Source organism: Grampus griseus (genome assembly GCF_964374135.1).
Source record: "Grampus griseus genome assembly, chromosome: 5".
Taxonomy (NCBI): Eukaryota; Metazoa; Chordata; class Mammalia; order Artiodactyla; family Delphinidae; genus Grampus; species Grampus griseus.
The window spans coordinates 82,127,455-82,143,755 of record NC_138998.1 but is presented as its reverse complement, the minus strand read 5'-3'; the positions used below and the strand labels follow the sequence as shown (position 1 = coordinate 82,143,755).

At 39.5% G+C, this 16,301-nt stretch overlaps 1 protein-coding gene across 2 annotated transcripts in view; it reads right to left on the bottom strand.

The window, feature by feature from the left end:
- Window positions 1–9,613: 9,613 nt before the first annotated feature.
- Window positions 9,614–16,301, bottom strand: part of LSAMP (limbic system associated membrane protein) — a gene marked incomplete at its 3' end in the record, with an annotated part of 648,619 nt that continues 641,931 nt past the window's right edge. For both annotated transcript variants that reach the window (XM_082655043.1, XM_082655044.1), the window contains one exon: window positions 9,614–9,711. In XM_082655043.1, coding sequence (XP_082511169.1) covers window positions 9,614–9,711 — 98 coding nt within the window. The remainder of the gene's footprint in view (window positions 9,712–16,301) is intronic.

The window sequence follows — 16,301 nt, the reverse complement described above, 5'->3', positions numbered from 1 at the left end:
ACATAATAAAGACTTTGGCTAGCCTTTGTCCGCAGTTCCTGGGAGGTAACCTCTAAATCCTTGGAATTTTCTAAGTAATAGGAGTTTCTTTGTTATTTCATGTCGGGCCCCCTCGGACCACACTTGATAGTTTAGCTAATGAGGGGACTCATGGTGGGCCCCTGGAGAGTTTATGTTAACAAGATGACTAAAGACGGACCGCCATGTGTTTAGAGCACTGGGGCTCTGAGTCACGTGGTGGTGATATCAGCCTGACATCTTGTCAGGGGAGGAAGCCTGGAAGTTTGAGTTCAGCTGTGTAGCCAGTGATTCAATCAATCATGCCTAAGCAATGAAACTCCAGTAAGACCTCTGGGCACCACAGCTTGGGTGGGTAACTGTGCATTGTCACCCATCAGTGTGTTTGAAGGGTAATGTGTTCTGACTCCACAGGTAAAGGACAATGGAAATTTCATGTTGGGACTCGCTCAGACCTCCCCCTACTCGTCTCTCCCTCTGGCTGATTCTGATTTGTATCCTTTTGTATAATAAAACTGTGATCATAAGTATTACAGTTTCCTGAGTTCTGTGAGTCATTCTAGAAACTATTAAATCTGAGAGGTGAGTGGGAACCCCTGAATTTGTAGCCAGCTGATCAGAAATGGGGGGACCTGAATTTGTGGCTGGTGTCTGATGTGAGGGCTGTCTTACTTGAGAACTATGTCTTTAACCTTGAGTTTGGCAAACTCATTGAAGAAGGCACTTTCAAGAGTTTTATATAAAATTCAAATTTGGGGAGATTGGGCCCTTAAACTATCTCTTTGAACCGGAGGGGAGAGGAGGTTTTGCTTCTGTCTGAGACCCTTTGCTGATTATTGAAGGCGATCATGAGTGCTCATTCCCTCACCCTCTCCCCCAGCCACCCACCCTGATTTGGGATCAGTTCTCTTATTTTTTCTGACCCAGTTTGGCAGCTCAAACTTCAGACCCTCCCAATCACTTCTGATGCACAATTAGTCAACCTCACCTCTTCGAATTGCTTATTTCTCATTTCCTCCTGCTATGTCCTGTCTATCCTGGGCAATGCTATGGGGATTCTATAGAGATTCTGAAAACGTATTGTGAAGGTAACAGCTCTCAGCAAGAATAGAGAACAAACTGCTTATTTAATAAGTTTAAAAAAAAAAAAGTGGCTTTAGAAGGTAATTTATTTCCTCCTACTGCTACCAGGTTGGAACTTATTAAAACTCAACCTTAAAGATAACCCCTATTATGGAGATATACTCCCTAATGATTTTTGGTATCATGTCCTAAGGTCTCACTCAAGTCTAACAATCAAAAATTCTTAATGCTTTATCTGTAGCTTTTCAATGGTAATTTCTGCTTATTTCTTATGAGTCCTTGAGGGAGAAAAAGAAAAAATTTTCAGAGACTCTCTTTGCTTAGATGAAGACAATTACTGTAAATACCACATTACCTTCTGTGATAGAAGAGACACTGATAGAGGGCCTGCAAGTGATTCTTCCGTGTGTGGTCCACCCCTTCTTCACATAGTTTTCATTATCATTGGCTTCATTTCCTATCTTATTCATGAAAAACTTCCAAGAAGCAGTGCAGTCAACCATGAGATCACTGACTCAGGTCAATAAAGACACATCTCCTTTTCACGTTTATTTCATTTTGTTTTAAGATCACAGAAGAGCAGAGCATTCATAAGTGTAAAGTAACAGAACAGAGAAACAGAATTTAAATACATTTAAAAAGAAAAGGAAAAAAGCTTTTTTTAATTTTAATTTTTTTTTTTAACACACACTACGCTTTTTATTTTCCTTCACAGAGCTAGTATCCAGGGGGAAAAAAAATCCACCCAATAAACAAATATAAAAAAGCCTTGAACAACAAAAAACCCAAACAGAAAAATGGCCATGAGTTTCTGTCATCAAGGAAAGTTTTGTTTATGTCTAGAGGGATGAAAAAAGGAATATACTCATATATATATATTTATATGTATATAACACTGTTAATAAGGAGAATTCTAACCAAGAGCAGAATTTATACACCCTTCAATAGAGCAGTGAGAAGGAAGGTGGAAGGGGAAGGAAGCTGGAGGTTTTCTCCCATGCTTCTCTCCTTCTGTAATTTCCTCACTTTACCCTTTTCCCACTCCCAGTAAACACTTAGGGAGCAGAACTTGGCGGTAATTCACCAGGATGAACCTTTAACATTCTCTGGTGAAGAGCAAAGACTCAGGGAAGTGAGTTTTTTTTTTTAAAAAGGCTCCAGATAGCTTAGAATTACTGCCGTATGCCAGGAAGCTAGTGGTTCCAAGGGCTTTCTTCATTTGCAAGAAGCAGATTTTTACTCTGTACCTGGCTTTACATAGAGAGGGCTTGTTCAGAGAAGAACATAGCTGTGGGAGTTGCCCAGGAGCATCACTCAAAAAGAGGCACCTCTGAAATCACCCTGGAAATGGGGAGTTGTCTCGTGGGCAGGTCATTTTCCCACTTAAAGGGAGTTTCATACATACTCTAAGCACATTGTAAATCCTTATCTATCTAAAGTGATACTAATGCTGGGAAGTTATGAATAATCCCTGCTTTTCAGTGCACAGGAGACTCGGATTCTTTCTGTTCTCTTAAGCAATGAATGAAAAGCTACCATTGGACAGATGCTAAGTTGAGCATCTAGCATAGCGTGGGGCTATACTTTGTTGGGTCAAGACAGGAGCAGCTGTGCTCAATCCATCCAGAACATGGCACACGGTAATTCCTCATTAATCGTCTGAGAAACCATCCTCTCTACTTATGCTCTGCTCAGAGTACTTAACTTTCACATTTGATTTTGGCCTTCACAACTCTTACTATATTCAGCTCTATAACCTGCTAAAATGTGTTTATTTTTGTCCTATTTTCAACTTGTCTTTTTAAAATGGTCCTGATTTGTACTTTTTGAAAATGAGGTTTGTTTTCTCTCCATCCATTTACTTGACTACAGAGCCTATAAGTCAAGTTTAGGGAAACTTATGCCATGAGAAGTTCCTTCCAAAACAAAATATATTATCTTGTTCATTTCTCATAGAACAGCCTTTGAATCTGCCTGGGACCACATGCTTATGGCCACCAGCACAAGCAAAGAGTTTTCAAGGACAACCATTTACTATCATGAGGCACTTGGCCCAGGATGAGAAACAACTGTTTCCCTTCACATGCACAACTTCCTCACTTATTACATGCCTAATACCTAATCTGGCTATTTTCTCCCTATGAAAGATGATTAGAATATAGTTCAACAGTTAGATTTTATCATATTTTAACTAAGGAAACAACTCCAGCTCTCTCAATGTCAGCAGCATAATTTGAATGTGTCCCTTCTCTACATTGTTAAGAAGTTTTGATCAGAAGAGAATTATACAACCAGTCCAGGGACCCTGTATTCTAGAAAGTTTTGGCTTTGGAGATGAAGATGTTGGCATGATGGTTCTGAGAAGTGAAGATCAAACTAGATCAAAGTGATCAAACCAGAGATGACAAATAGCTGCTTAGAATGATGAGGTGGACACAGCTCTACAGGAGGATTAAATTCTTATTCAGAATCAGAGAATTTAGAGAAGACTGAAGTTTTAGAGATGTCATTCAAATTTCTCACTTTCCGGATGAGAAAACCAAGACTCAGAAAGTTTAACTAATTTATCTAAGGTCACATGGCTTGCTTATAGTACAGACCCAGGGCTAGGACCCAATTTTCCTGACTCCCAATCCACCTTCCACCTACCTCACTTTATAAAGTTGTCGTTTATATTGGGTAGAGGAGAGTACTTTAAGCGTAATATTAATTTGACCTAAATTTCTTTTGATAACAGTCTTTGCAGAAAATTCATGTGGTCCCTGTAGTGATCTCTTTGATGACTATTTATGTACCAGCTGTGCAGATTGCAGAAGACACGTATATGTCATTCTGTTAAACACAACAGACACTTCAAAAAGACTTCAAGAGAACGTGCCTGAGAGAGATACTCCCGATCAAAATGATTCTGTCCTCATTTGCAACAGTCAGGATAGATATATAGAAAATAGATCTACCAGAGTAAGCAAGAGTAGTTCTTTCCTAGGGTGATTTAGCAAGATATTTCTCAAGGATATAACATATTTTTTTAACACCCCTCAATTTCTTAGGATTGAGATGACAAAGAAGCTCTCCCAATGACTTTGTTGGATGGAAAATAAAAACTGAATAATATTTTGCTCATCAAGGTATAGGTAACTTACTTTCCTTGGAGCTGTTGAAATGAGACTTCTTAGGTGGTAAGTAAGAGGTAAAGAAGACACTTGAGAGTTGATGTAACAGACACATGAGCGCTTAGAAGTCCGTCCTTCCTGTCTCTCCATTTCCCTTGCTCTGGGGTCAGGTGAGAAAACTGTGGCAACAGTTGCCAGAGACCCCACTTAGGTCCTGAAGGAACAAAGAGGTGGCCTCCTGTGACCTGATCAGGATGTGAACCTTTAACAGTTCTGTGGGTCTGCTTCCTTTTGCTGAGACAACCTCATGTTTGGGCAATTAGTCATCCTTCTTCCCATTCTGACCTGTGACATGCTTTGGCTTTTATTTATTTTTATTTAATTTTTTTTTTCCTTTCAGCTTCATAGGTTTAGCTGAACTTGCGCCCTGCATGAAAAATGAAGTTTACATAGTTTATATTATGTACATAAACTACTGATTTACACATGATTGGTGCCTAATTTATTAATCAGCACACAGTAGGTAAATGCGCTGAAGGGAAATCAAGACTTTAGAGTAAGTTTTCCATGATATCCATAAACATTTACGCTGGTGTAAATGCTAAACCTACCCCTAACATTACCACCAGCTTGCTTGCCAGCAGGAAAGTCATGTGCGTTGCTGGGTGAAGAAAAATTCTTTCTTGAATATCAGTTGGCCACGTTTAACAACATAGCTGCAAATGAGAATAGTTTACTTCTCTTCTGCTCTATGCACATAAATGTAAACTCCATTTTGCCTTTAGTGAGACGTTTACAGATATTATGCCAACCGCTCTGGAAAATTTACACCACTGGAGCAAATGCAGTCTTTGGAGAAGAAATATTTTAAACACTTAAGTAAAGGAGCCTTCCTAAATTGGATTTGCATTTCTTAACTCAGGGTTTTTATCTAACAATTTTTGTGGTGTGTTTAATATTTGTCTTCAAAATAGTAATAGTTTTTGTAGGTCAGGTATAGCATTGCACTTATATTTCTATTAAAAAAAAAGATAGTTATTAGGAACCAAGACTAAATACAGGCTGAAAGGTTTAAAGTTGAAGAGAAAAATAAGGCCATGGTTATTCCCATGGAACATGGTCCATAAGCAAATTCCTTTTAAACAAATCATTACAAAGTAGAAAAACGGGGCTCCATGTCTTTCTAAATGAAGCATAGCTCTTTTTTTAAAACCAAATTCAGTACTTTTCTTCCTTTTAACTTTAAATCATTATTCTAGATTTGTTTTATAATACATACAATATTGTAAATATAGCATCTGTAAAGATAAGATTTAAAAAAAATACATACACATATATATTATTTTTCCACAAATAATTCAAGACCTGCAAAAAACAAAATGGGAAATTCTGGGACACAAGCCAACAGAAGCAGTCAAACCACAACTAACCTGGGGATGGAATCTATGATTCTGGAACGGTTAAGAAGCTAATAACTTAGTAGGTAATAACTCAGAAACAGTTTCATGCTGAGGAGTTTAGTTTTTGTGTGCAAAGGAGGTAAGTCCATTTTTGGAGGAGAAACAGACTTTTGTTTCTGTCCTCCAAGAACATGAAAATCACGAGTACTTTTACAAGGTCTCTATGAATAGCCCCAATTGTCTGAAGATGTAGTAAAAAAATGCTCAGGGCAAGGGTGACGTCTGTCTGATTTGGAAGAGAAGGCAAAGGTCAATGGGACAATTCCTCCCAGCGGAAAATGAAAGGACTTTTCCCTAAGCCTTAGTTCTTTTACAGCAGAGGGATTTTATGTCTCAAAACTAGTAAGACGGTTCCTCCAACAAGGCAAAACGTTCTGGTGAACAATTGCACAGAGGATATAATTCTGCAATTGTAAAACCTAGGACAGTTTTCATTCTTCAGGAACTGCCCTTGGTCAAGGTCATTTCCGCTTTAGCTAAGTGCAAATCAGGTCTAAGGATTTTATTCTATGAATGGTAGAGTTTTACTTTGCATACAAAGGACATTAAATATATTAGCCATTCAGTTTAATTGATGTATTTCACTCCTTTCAGTATACTGCTTCCAACCAGTTGGTTCTTTTCATTGTAGGGTTTCAAGCTTTGATTACCAATGGACAAAATTCTTGAAGAGATTTATCACACTGTGATGAACTAAATTCCAAGAAGTCCCATGTTTAAACTTACTCTCTTGGTGTCAGTTCTCTGGCTTCTACCTTTTTCCTGACCTTTCTCCAAACTACGTTTTCTTCCATTTTTCACATTGTTTAAAAACATCCTCAAACCTCTGAGGTTTCTGGGGTCAATGATTGCTCTGAAAACAGGAGACAGGACAAAATACCCAGATCTTACCAGAGATATAAGCAAACACCACAATATTCAATACATGTTTAATTATGTTTAATATACGGACCATCATAATAAAACTCAGGGAACAAATGGTGCCGACATGGCAAAGACATGCCTTTCAATGGATAATCTCCTTCCATAACGCCAAGACCTTGTCCTTAGGATAAGGTAGAGACAATAAGAAATCTAGGTGTATGATTAAATTCTGTGACGTGCCATGGGGATCTGTTCCTGAAATTGATACTAATCAGAATTAACTCCTATTACTTTTCTCTTCTTATATATCTTTAAATTAGCATGCACTCCACTACAGCTTCCACTTAAGGATGAGGCTGACTCTTCAATATATGGGAAATATTGATCATCAAGGATGATAAGCTTTTATTCCTGCACTAAGAAGACTAAACTGTTAGGGAAATCCCTGATTGTCAATAACTTGATGCTGCATAGGAATATGGCTCGCCTTCTCTATACTTTAGTAGCTACCACCTTGGATAAGAATGTCAGCCCTACGTCAGGATCTGCCACAAATACTTTTACCCACCACCAAGCCCAATGTGTCCTTCTATTTCATGTCTAAACTGCAAAATCATAAAAGAAGTCTGGTGCTAAGCTTTTAAAACAAACAACAGAATTCCCTAGCAGAGATTAAGATTACTGCTCAACAAGGAGATCGTTACCTTCAAAGATGAGATTCATTGCAAAGAGCCTTCAATTAATAAAATCTATTAAGATAAATTTCATATTTATTTAATTTTTCTTTCTTCCTTCCTGCCCTCTTTCCTTCCATCCTCCCTCTTTTTTCCTTTTTCTTTCTCCCTCCCTGTCTTTCTGTTTCTTCCTCCCTTCCTTCCTTCCCTTTCTGATTTACAGTTATGAAGTTTCCTGTTTTACATCACATAACAGCTATTTCCCAGGTTCTAAGACTTGGTGAGGTACCATATTTGGCCCTGCTGAAATACATTCAATTATGACCTCAGTAACAATCCTCTCTCCTTTCACTAACTGAGCCATTTCCAATGCCTCCTACCTAAGTGAAAGCAATGGTTGGTTTCCTGACAAAGATATCTACACACAGAGAGCCAGATCTCTCTGTAAGGCTTTTCCTAAGAAAATCCTTCTGGTGTGGTGGTGATGCCAAGCTTTGTGGTATGTATGTAAGTTTTGCCTAAATGATTACAAGTTTCTCAGCTCTTCTGGTTAAGAACTCACATTTCAGTGTTAATGGCAAGATGGCTCTTGTAGATGTAAACTTAAACACTATATCCCCCACTGTATCTTGTTCAGGAGACTAGAAGCCAAGACTGAGCAGGAAAGATGGAATATAATGCCGTTCCCAGTGGAGTGGCCAGCCCTAAGATAATGATGGAATACTGTGAACAGTGGTGCTGCAAACACCATCAGTGGGTGAGAAGGGAGATGATGTGGGCCACCAAATAAAGTATTAGCCTAAAACACCAGGACAGAGAGCTGCAAAGGAGCACAAGGAGGGGGTCCTTTTTGTTATGGCTAGTGCTTTGTATTGGGGCTGTGATAGTATTTCTACCATATGAGTAGGGACCTGGGCACCTGTACTTCTCCCGCCTTGCTTATGCTCACTGTATTTTATCTGAAATAGGGGAAATCTCTGCTCAGGGAAATCCACGGGGCAAATGCAGTGTTATTTGAAGATTGGACAGGGGGCAAACCAGGGCTGCTTAGGATCTCCACGTGGCTCTTCATCCTTTCATTAGGACTTAACACTTGGAGACCTTCCTGCTTCTGGGAATTTGCTCCACACATGCTACTCATTCCTGTGGCACAGCAGGACCAAGAGTCTGCAAAAAGCCAGGAAATACATGAATCCCTCAGACGTGGGAAACAAGAGTGAAGTCGGTCAACCTTCTCTCTTAGGTCACCTCATACGCATCACTGATTCTTTCTGCTGTTTGCTCACCCCATCAATAGTAGGCACTTTCACTGACAGTGATAATCTGAGTGACTCTGGACTGGGTTCTGACGACTGCACTGGGAGGAAGATGAGGTTCTGCCCGGAGGCGGGGCCCAGCTTGGGCTGATACACACAGGTCCTGTGACAGCCGTGGATGGGGGAGCAGCTCTGCGCCTGGCCTCCTTCCCATCACGGCCCCAGCCCCTTGTCACAGCCGCATCTCAAGATTACGATGAGCGACAGTATCTACAGCACAATGAGTCTATGTACACATGGACCGTTCCCTCGGCATGCTTTAGAGAGAGGCGCACGCGCTCACACACACGTACACCCACGTTGAGAGCGAGAAACAGCGCGCGCGCGCAGTGGAGAGAATTAGAATGGCGCTTCCTAGCATCTGCGGCGTGACCAGTGCTGGGGGGGCGGGCGGGGGAGAGTGAAGGGAAGCGGCGGGGGGAGGATAAAGGGGGCATATCCCGGACAGATGTGGGGGAGATAGAGCACACTGGAGGGAAAGGAGATGGTCTTAAAAGTTGGAGAGACAGTGGAGGCAGGAAAGCCAGGTAAGGCTCAGGGCAGGACTTCATTGATAGTCTGAATGGCTATGAGTCAGCTCAAATAAAAATCAGAATAAAATGATGATGGAAGTATAAACACCAAAGGCAAGACCTGCAAGACGGTATTTTTTCTTTCCCCACAAGCGAAAAAAGATGAAGGAAGGATAAAGTGTGTGTGCGTGTGTGTGTGTGTGTGTGTGTGTGGCGGTGGTGGTGGAGGGTTAATATCCATCTGGTACTTCTTCAGTTGTCTTATTATTACAACATTGGATCTCTTTACCATGATGGAGTCTTTACACAGTATACATTTGCTTAGAAATACACATTTCTTGGTAGAACTTTTCCCACCCTGAATTATACGTCAGTTTTTATTGATGGACTTTAAAATTGTTTTAAATGTTGTATTTTCTTCTTCGTTTTCTTATTTTCCCTTTCATTTATAAACACACAAAGTTGTGAAATAAACGGTCTCCCCCCATCTCGCTCTCTCTCTCTCTCGCTCTGTATCCTGTGTGACGCATTTTTGTGTGTTTTTTTTATTATTATTTTTAAACTTTTATTCTGTTAACATTTGCTGAGAAGGCAGAGCAGAGATGCTGCCAGCAGCCACAGTGGTACGGCCAGACTGATGGATCCGTTTATTCCTCTCACCGACCCAGGTCCTGCAGTGCAAAAGAGAGAGAGAAAAGAGAATGGTTACATCTGGCCCACTCTATGTCACAGCTCACAGCTGACTGTGTCAGAGGTAAGACTGGGCCATGTACCAGCATCTCAAAGTCAGGGCACTTATATGCAGCCCAAGAAGGGCTCACGATCTTTTCTAAATCCTTCTCCTTGAGCTATAAGTATTTTAAGGGTTATCTTGTGTGATGGAGGAGTGGCCTCCTCTTTGCCCAACTTCATCCTGCACGCCCTGCTCTGCACAGCACTGCGATGCCAGCACTCATTAAGATTCCAAGCATTGGTGAGTGTCCTTCAGCAGCCAGACACGGGCTCCTCCAGCTGATTCATCACAGCATCTCCATCAATAAACATGGAACCAATCTGTGACTCTCTCCTTTCTCGGGGGGAAGCAGCAATTATTTATTTGTTAATGGGGAGGGGAATTGTTTCAAAGTAACATTTATGGCTGGGTGGCACCTTAGCTGCAAGGCAGAAATAAGTCAACTCATTGTGGAATCTTAAGCAGCAGCAGGGGGTCATCTGGTTCAAAGTCTTCATTTGACACTTTAAAAATAAAAACTAAAGACAATAACAACAAAAACAAAAAAGCCTAGCAAGGCAGGTCCAAACCAGAAGCAGAACTGAGGCTTGAACTTGCCCAGAATTCATCCTGGAGGGACTGTCTGTGGGTTTCCCAGTGCCACCTGAGTTTTTCCCAATGTGGACACCATTTGGAGGATGTGGGTGTAGGAATGGAGAGGAAAGTGGGGAAGGGATTTGTGTGCTGACACAAAGAGAATTGAGGCAGTAAATGTAGGTCCAAAGAGCTTGTCTCCTATGCTTTGCCTGTTGCATTTTCTCCTTTTATATAGTTCTGTTCATTTAGATTCATTACAAGAGAAAAATAGTAGTATTTTTCACACCAAAGACTTTTGAATTTAAGACTGTATGCTTACCAGAGGTAAACCCACACACATATGGTCACCTTATCTTTGATAAAGGAGGCAAGAATATACAATGGAGAAAAGACAGCCTCTTCAATAAGTGGTGCTGGGAAAACTGAACAGCTACATGTAAAAGAATGAAATTAGAACACTCTCTAACACCATACACAAAAATAAACTCAAAATGGATTAAAGACCTAAATGTAAGGCCAGACACTATAAAACGCTTAGAGGAAAACACAGGCAGAACACTCTATGACATAAATCACAGCAAGATCCTTTTTGACCCACCTCCTAGAGAAATGGAAATAAAAACAAAAATAAACAAATGGGACCTAATGAAACTTCAAAGCTTTTGCACAGCAAAGGAAACCATAAACAAGACCAAAAGACAACCCTCAAAATGGGAGAAAATATTTGCAAATGAAGCAACTGACAAAGGATTAATCTCCAAAATTTACAAGCAGCTCATGCAGCTCAATAACAAAGAAACAAACAACCCAATCCAAAAATGGGCAGAAGACCTAAACAGACATTTCTACAAAGAAGATATACAGATTGCCAACAAACACATGAAAGGATGCTCAACATCATTAATCATTAGAGAAATGCAAATCAAAACTACAATGAGATATCATCTCACACGGGTCAGAATGGCCATCATCAAAAAATCTACAAACAATAAATGCTGGAGAGGGTGTGGAGAAAAGGGAACCCTCTTGCACTGTTGGTGGGAATGTAAATTGATACAGCCACTATGGAGAACAGTATGGAGGTTCCTTAAAAAACTAAAAATAGAACTACCATACGACCCAGCAATCCCACTACTGGGCATATACCCTCAGAAAACCATAATTCAAAAAGAGTCATGTACCACAATGTTCATTGCAGCTCTAATTACAATAGCCAAGACATGGAAGCAACCTAAGTGTCCATCGACAGAGGAATGGATAAAGATGTGGCACATATATACAATGGAATATTACTCAGCCATAAAAAGAAACGAAATTGAGCTATTTGTAATGAGGTGGATGGACCTAGAGTCTGTCATACAGAGTGAAGTAAGTCAGAAAGAGAAAAACAAATACCGTATGCTAACAAATATATATGGAATCTTTATAAAAAAAAAAAAGGTTCTGAAGAACCTAGGGGCAGGACAGGAATAAAGACACAGATGTAGAGAATGGACTTGAGGACATGGGGAGGGGGAAGGGTAAGCTGGGACAAAGTGAGAGAGTGGCATGGACATATATACATTATCAAATGTAAAATGGATGGCTAGTGGGAAGCAGCTGCATAGCACAGGGAGATCAGCTCGGTGCTTTGTGACCACCTAGAGGGGTGGGTTAGGGAGGGTGGGAGGGAGATGTAAGAGGGAGGGTATTTGGGGATATATGTATACGTATAGCTGATTCACTTTGTTTTACAGCAGAAACTAACACAACATTGTAAAGCAATTATACTCCAATAAAGATGTTAAAAAAATTAAAATAAATTTTAAAAAAAGACTGTATGCTTAGACAATGACATTCAAAAGAGAAACTGGTGTCACTGTAATTATGTGTCACTTGGAAGTTTTGAGGGCACATACGGAGATCAATACATGTGAATGAGTGTGTGTGTGTTTAAACCTATGATGGTTTGCAAATGCAATGGAAGCATTCTCTGGTATGTAAACGTTTCCAAAACTGTCTACAAACATACCAGATCAGATGTAAAATAACACGGAAAATGTTGAACTCAAAAATGTTTTCTTATCTATGTTTTACGTGAATAATAATAGGAACAACAACAACCAAATACAACCAAGGAACAATTATGTAGCAGTTCTTACAAGTACTGTTATAAATGCTTTACAGATACAAGCACACAAGCATGTTATGAGGCAGGTACTCTAGTGAACCCTGTTTTACAGTGAGATAAGGGAGGCACAGAGAGGTTAAATCCATCGCACAAGTTTACACAGCTAGTAAGCAGAGGAGCTGGGGATCCCCCAGGTGGCTGGCTCCAGAGACTTCGCCTGTCACCACTGCACAGTGAGGTTACACAGTGAAGGGGTGCTGGTGAGTCCCTTGTCAAACATTCGGCAAATAAAATCTGGGTTTGTTTAAAACAGTAGCCCAGAACAACGAAAACAACAGGAAGGCATCCATTATCTTTGAAAAAATGATTTTCATTAGAAGATTTTTTTACTAGAATGCTTTCTTGAGAATATTAAAAATATCCCCTAATATAAAAATATGAATATATACAAAGTTTGAACAGCATAGTTCCAGGATAAAATGAGTGTTATTATATGTTTATCTATGGAAACACAGAATAAACAATGTAAATATTCAATCGATTTAATTTTTCTGAATGGCTGTAGGATCCTATTAATAAAAGGCACTGTAGCTACCTTCAGGTTCACGCTTTTCGTGAGGAATTAAGGTTCAGGAAGATTTTACATCCTGCACAAAGCACCTGATTAGTAATTGTTGACCAGGCCCTAGTGTTCTGAGTCTTAACTCAATGTTCTTCCTAATTCATCTCCCCCCATCCCATTCTTTCTGGCCTCTTGGGACCTTTCAGCTCCTTTAACGGTAACTCCCCAGGGCTTCTGGCACGATGGCAATGTGATTCCCTATCATTTTAATTCCTCTTTAGGCTTTAGATGTCATGAGCTCTGTGGCACATTTGTTTGGATTAGTGTGTCAGTGATGCTTCCAAAACAAAGTCTACACGCAAGTTGAGGCCATACGGGGTTAAGCAAGAATGATTTTTGTTTTGCCCTAGGGATAGTATGAAAACAGAAAGTTTTCAGAAAGACTCAATTCTGCCTATTAATCTCATTTTTAGTGCTGGGACAGGCTAGATTATCTTTCAGACGTCTTGGAGTTGAGTGGTACCTGGGGGAGTCTGAAAAGTCTAGTGTTACCATTTTATTTGAAGGGTAGTAAATATTTGAAAAAACAAAAATGCCATCATTGAAAAATATATATGCATATATGAACCTAGATAAACATTTCATATATAACGCTCTTGCTAATGTATGTACACACATATATATGCAGATACCAAGAGAAGTATATTTGTTATATGCATACTTATATATACACATATGTTATAGGTCTTTTAATACACATAATTGAAAATTCACTGTTACTTTCACATGCTATTCTATGTTATACATAGGGAATCCCAGTACAACTGTGCTAATAATCTTTAATTTTATCTCTAATAAAATTATTATTACATAGTTGAAATGTATTTTGTGGATCTGTTAAAGATATTTTCATCTCTATCAATTACTATTTATTAAGCGCTCTCATATAGCTGTTTGATGTGCTTATATGACTTCCTCTTTTCATAATTGGTTTTGAGAAAAAATAAATAGGCTTGAAAAAGTACAAGGGTAAATGGGTGATAGTTGTGGAATCAACACAAATGTGTGTGCAATTACAGACATGTATATGACTGCATAGGAGACTATTTCAGTTAATGGCTATTTCAGGGAAGAGTAATCAGCAAAATCATTAATTATGTTTTAGTTCATAGTTATGAAATTTCTGCTTATTTGTGGAAATGCAAATAATAAATCTTATTTCCCACGCCAGATGGCCACACTCAGCAAGTGCTTTTATATACTGACAGATATAATGAAAGCAAGAGTCTGCAAACATAAATTAGCCTTAAGAATAGATGCGCAAATAGAACCACAATTCAAAAATTGCTACATGTTTTTCATGTAACAGACAAAAATCATATCTTGGTATTTAGCCACATCCTATATGTGTATATGTGTTTATCTAGGAAACATTCAATAAGCAGTAGAATTATCATTATTGTTATTAACTCTAGAAGTCTGGATTACAGAAAGGCATGAAATACCTCAATCAAAGGCATTGGTTTGTGAACCGGATCAAGGCTTTTAATGTTTGACCTGAAGGTGTGAAATTTAGCTGCCGCAGGATTGGGAATCTTGAGTCAACACACCAGGTCAAGGTTCTCAGCCCCAGGACAGGATGAGAGGTGAGACTCTGTATCAGGGTCGAAGCCGGACCACACTTTGCCATGACAATGCTTATCAAAGGGAATTTGTGATTAAGGGCAAGATTGATAAAACATCCTGAAATTTCAGGATCTGAGAATTTGGGGGCAAGTCTTTACCTTACAAATCTGATGCAGGATGCTAAACCAACTGATTTGTCTTTCAGTAAAATCTCAAGGAAAGGACAAGGCGATCTTTCAGCACCTGCTTTAGAGAGCGTGTGCTTGGAGACACTTTGTGATTCAATGTGGCCAACATTTCTGTTGCTTCTCCTGAATACTTTGAGCTTTTTTCCAGGATTTGGGACCAGATTTATTCAAAATAATCATTAACCACACCCTCAGTGATCACTGGGCATTCCTTCCAGCCACTAAGGCGTCCAGGTCATTTATAATTTTATTCCTGTACATAGTTCAGCCATACAAGAAAAGAAGGGCCAGATGAGTTTAAGTTTGAATTCTTCTTAGAATTACTAAGGATTGACTGACTAAAAAGAAAACAAAAATATAAACGATATACAAAACAACTGTTAAGCAAAGAAGAAAAATAATTTCCTAAATGTCTCAGTATCTAGATGCCCAGACTGTGAGGCCCCCCTCAGTGTCCTGGGAGCCATGTTTAAAGGGAAAAAGACTGACTTTGGCGCCACCTGCTTTCCACTCTCCGCCAGTACAGCTTTCTCTGCGTGAATGAATCCACTGGAGATGACAGCCTATAATTTCCAGGCTGGGGCAGATTGGAAGAGGGGATATATTAATATTTTCTTTGACCCATGTGTCTTAGAATTAAATTTGGGTTCCTTCTCCATAATTCTTTATGCATTAGCTCCTCTTTCTATAAAGTGAGTCTTGGGTAAGGCTGAAGTATTCTCACAGTGAACTGGGATTATCATATTTTTTCCATCAAAACAGCATCAAATATTTTGACTTGCAAAATTTTGAAATTTTAGGCCATTACTTAGAATTTCTTTGAATGACACGAGGAATTTTTCTCGTTTGTCTTTGAAAAAAAAATCCTATGCCCTATTTTTCCCTCCACACCAAAGCTCTGTGGTATCACTAAGTTCTACTAACACCAGCTACTTAAGATTCAAATGTAATTGATAATCATGGCATTGGAGAGGGAAGAAGGGCTGAAGAGAATGGTAGTTTATACTTCTTGCCCCAAATAATCTTGGTCCTATGTACATATTTTTGGTCACCTCTTCCCTGCTGCATTCTGTGAGGACATGCTAGCACTGGTCATAAACAAGGTGCTGGACCTTTCCTGGGTGTAACCAACAAAGTGTCCACAATCTCTGAGGTTCTTCACTGGTAGGCTCTAAGTACCACAAGAATAGGTTCTCACTATTGAGAATGATCTTGGTAGTCTCATTCCCTTTGAAACTCAGAGAAGAAGACATCTTCATAGGAGACAATTACCAATCCAAGTGGGTGGCCATGAAGATTTATGGAGGGTGGTGTCTGCTAAACAGATTTTTCCATGACTCTGGTCTGGGGACAGACACTGTTAGGGATTTCTGTTGGTTTTGTGAAGATGACAACTCAGAATTGGCAAATTGTTTGAATCTTAGGGTCCATATCCTGAAGCTTTGAACTGATGGCACTGTCTTTGT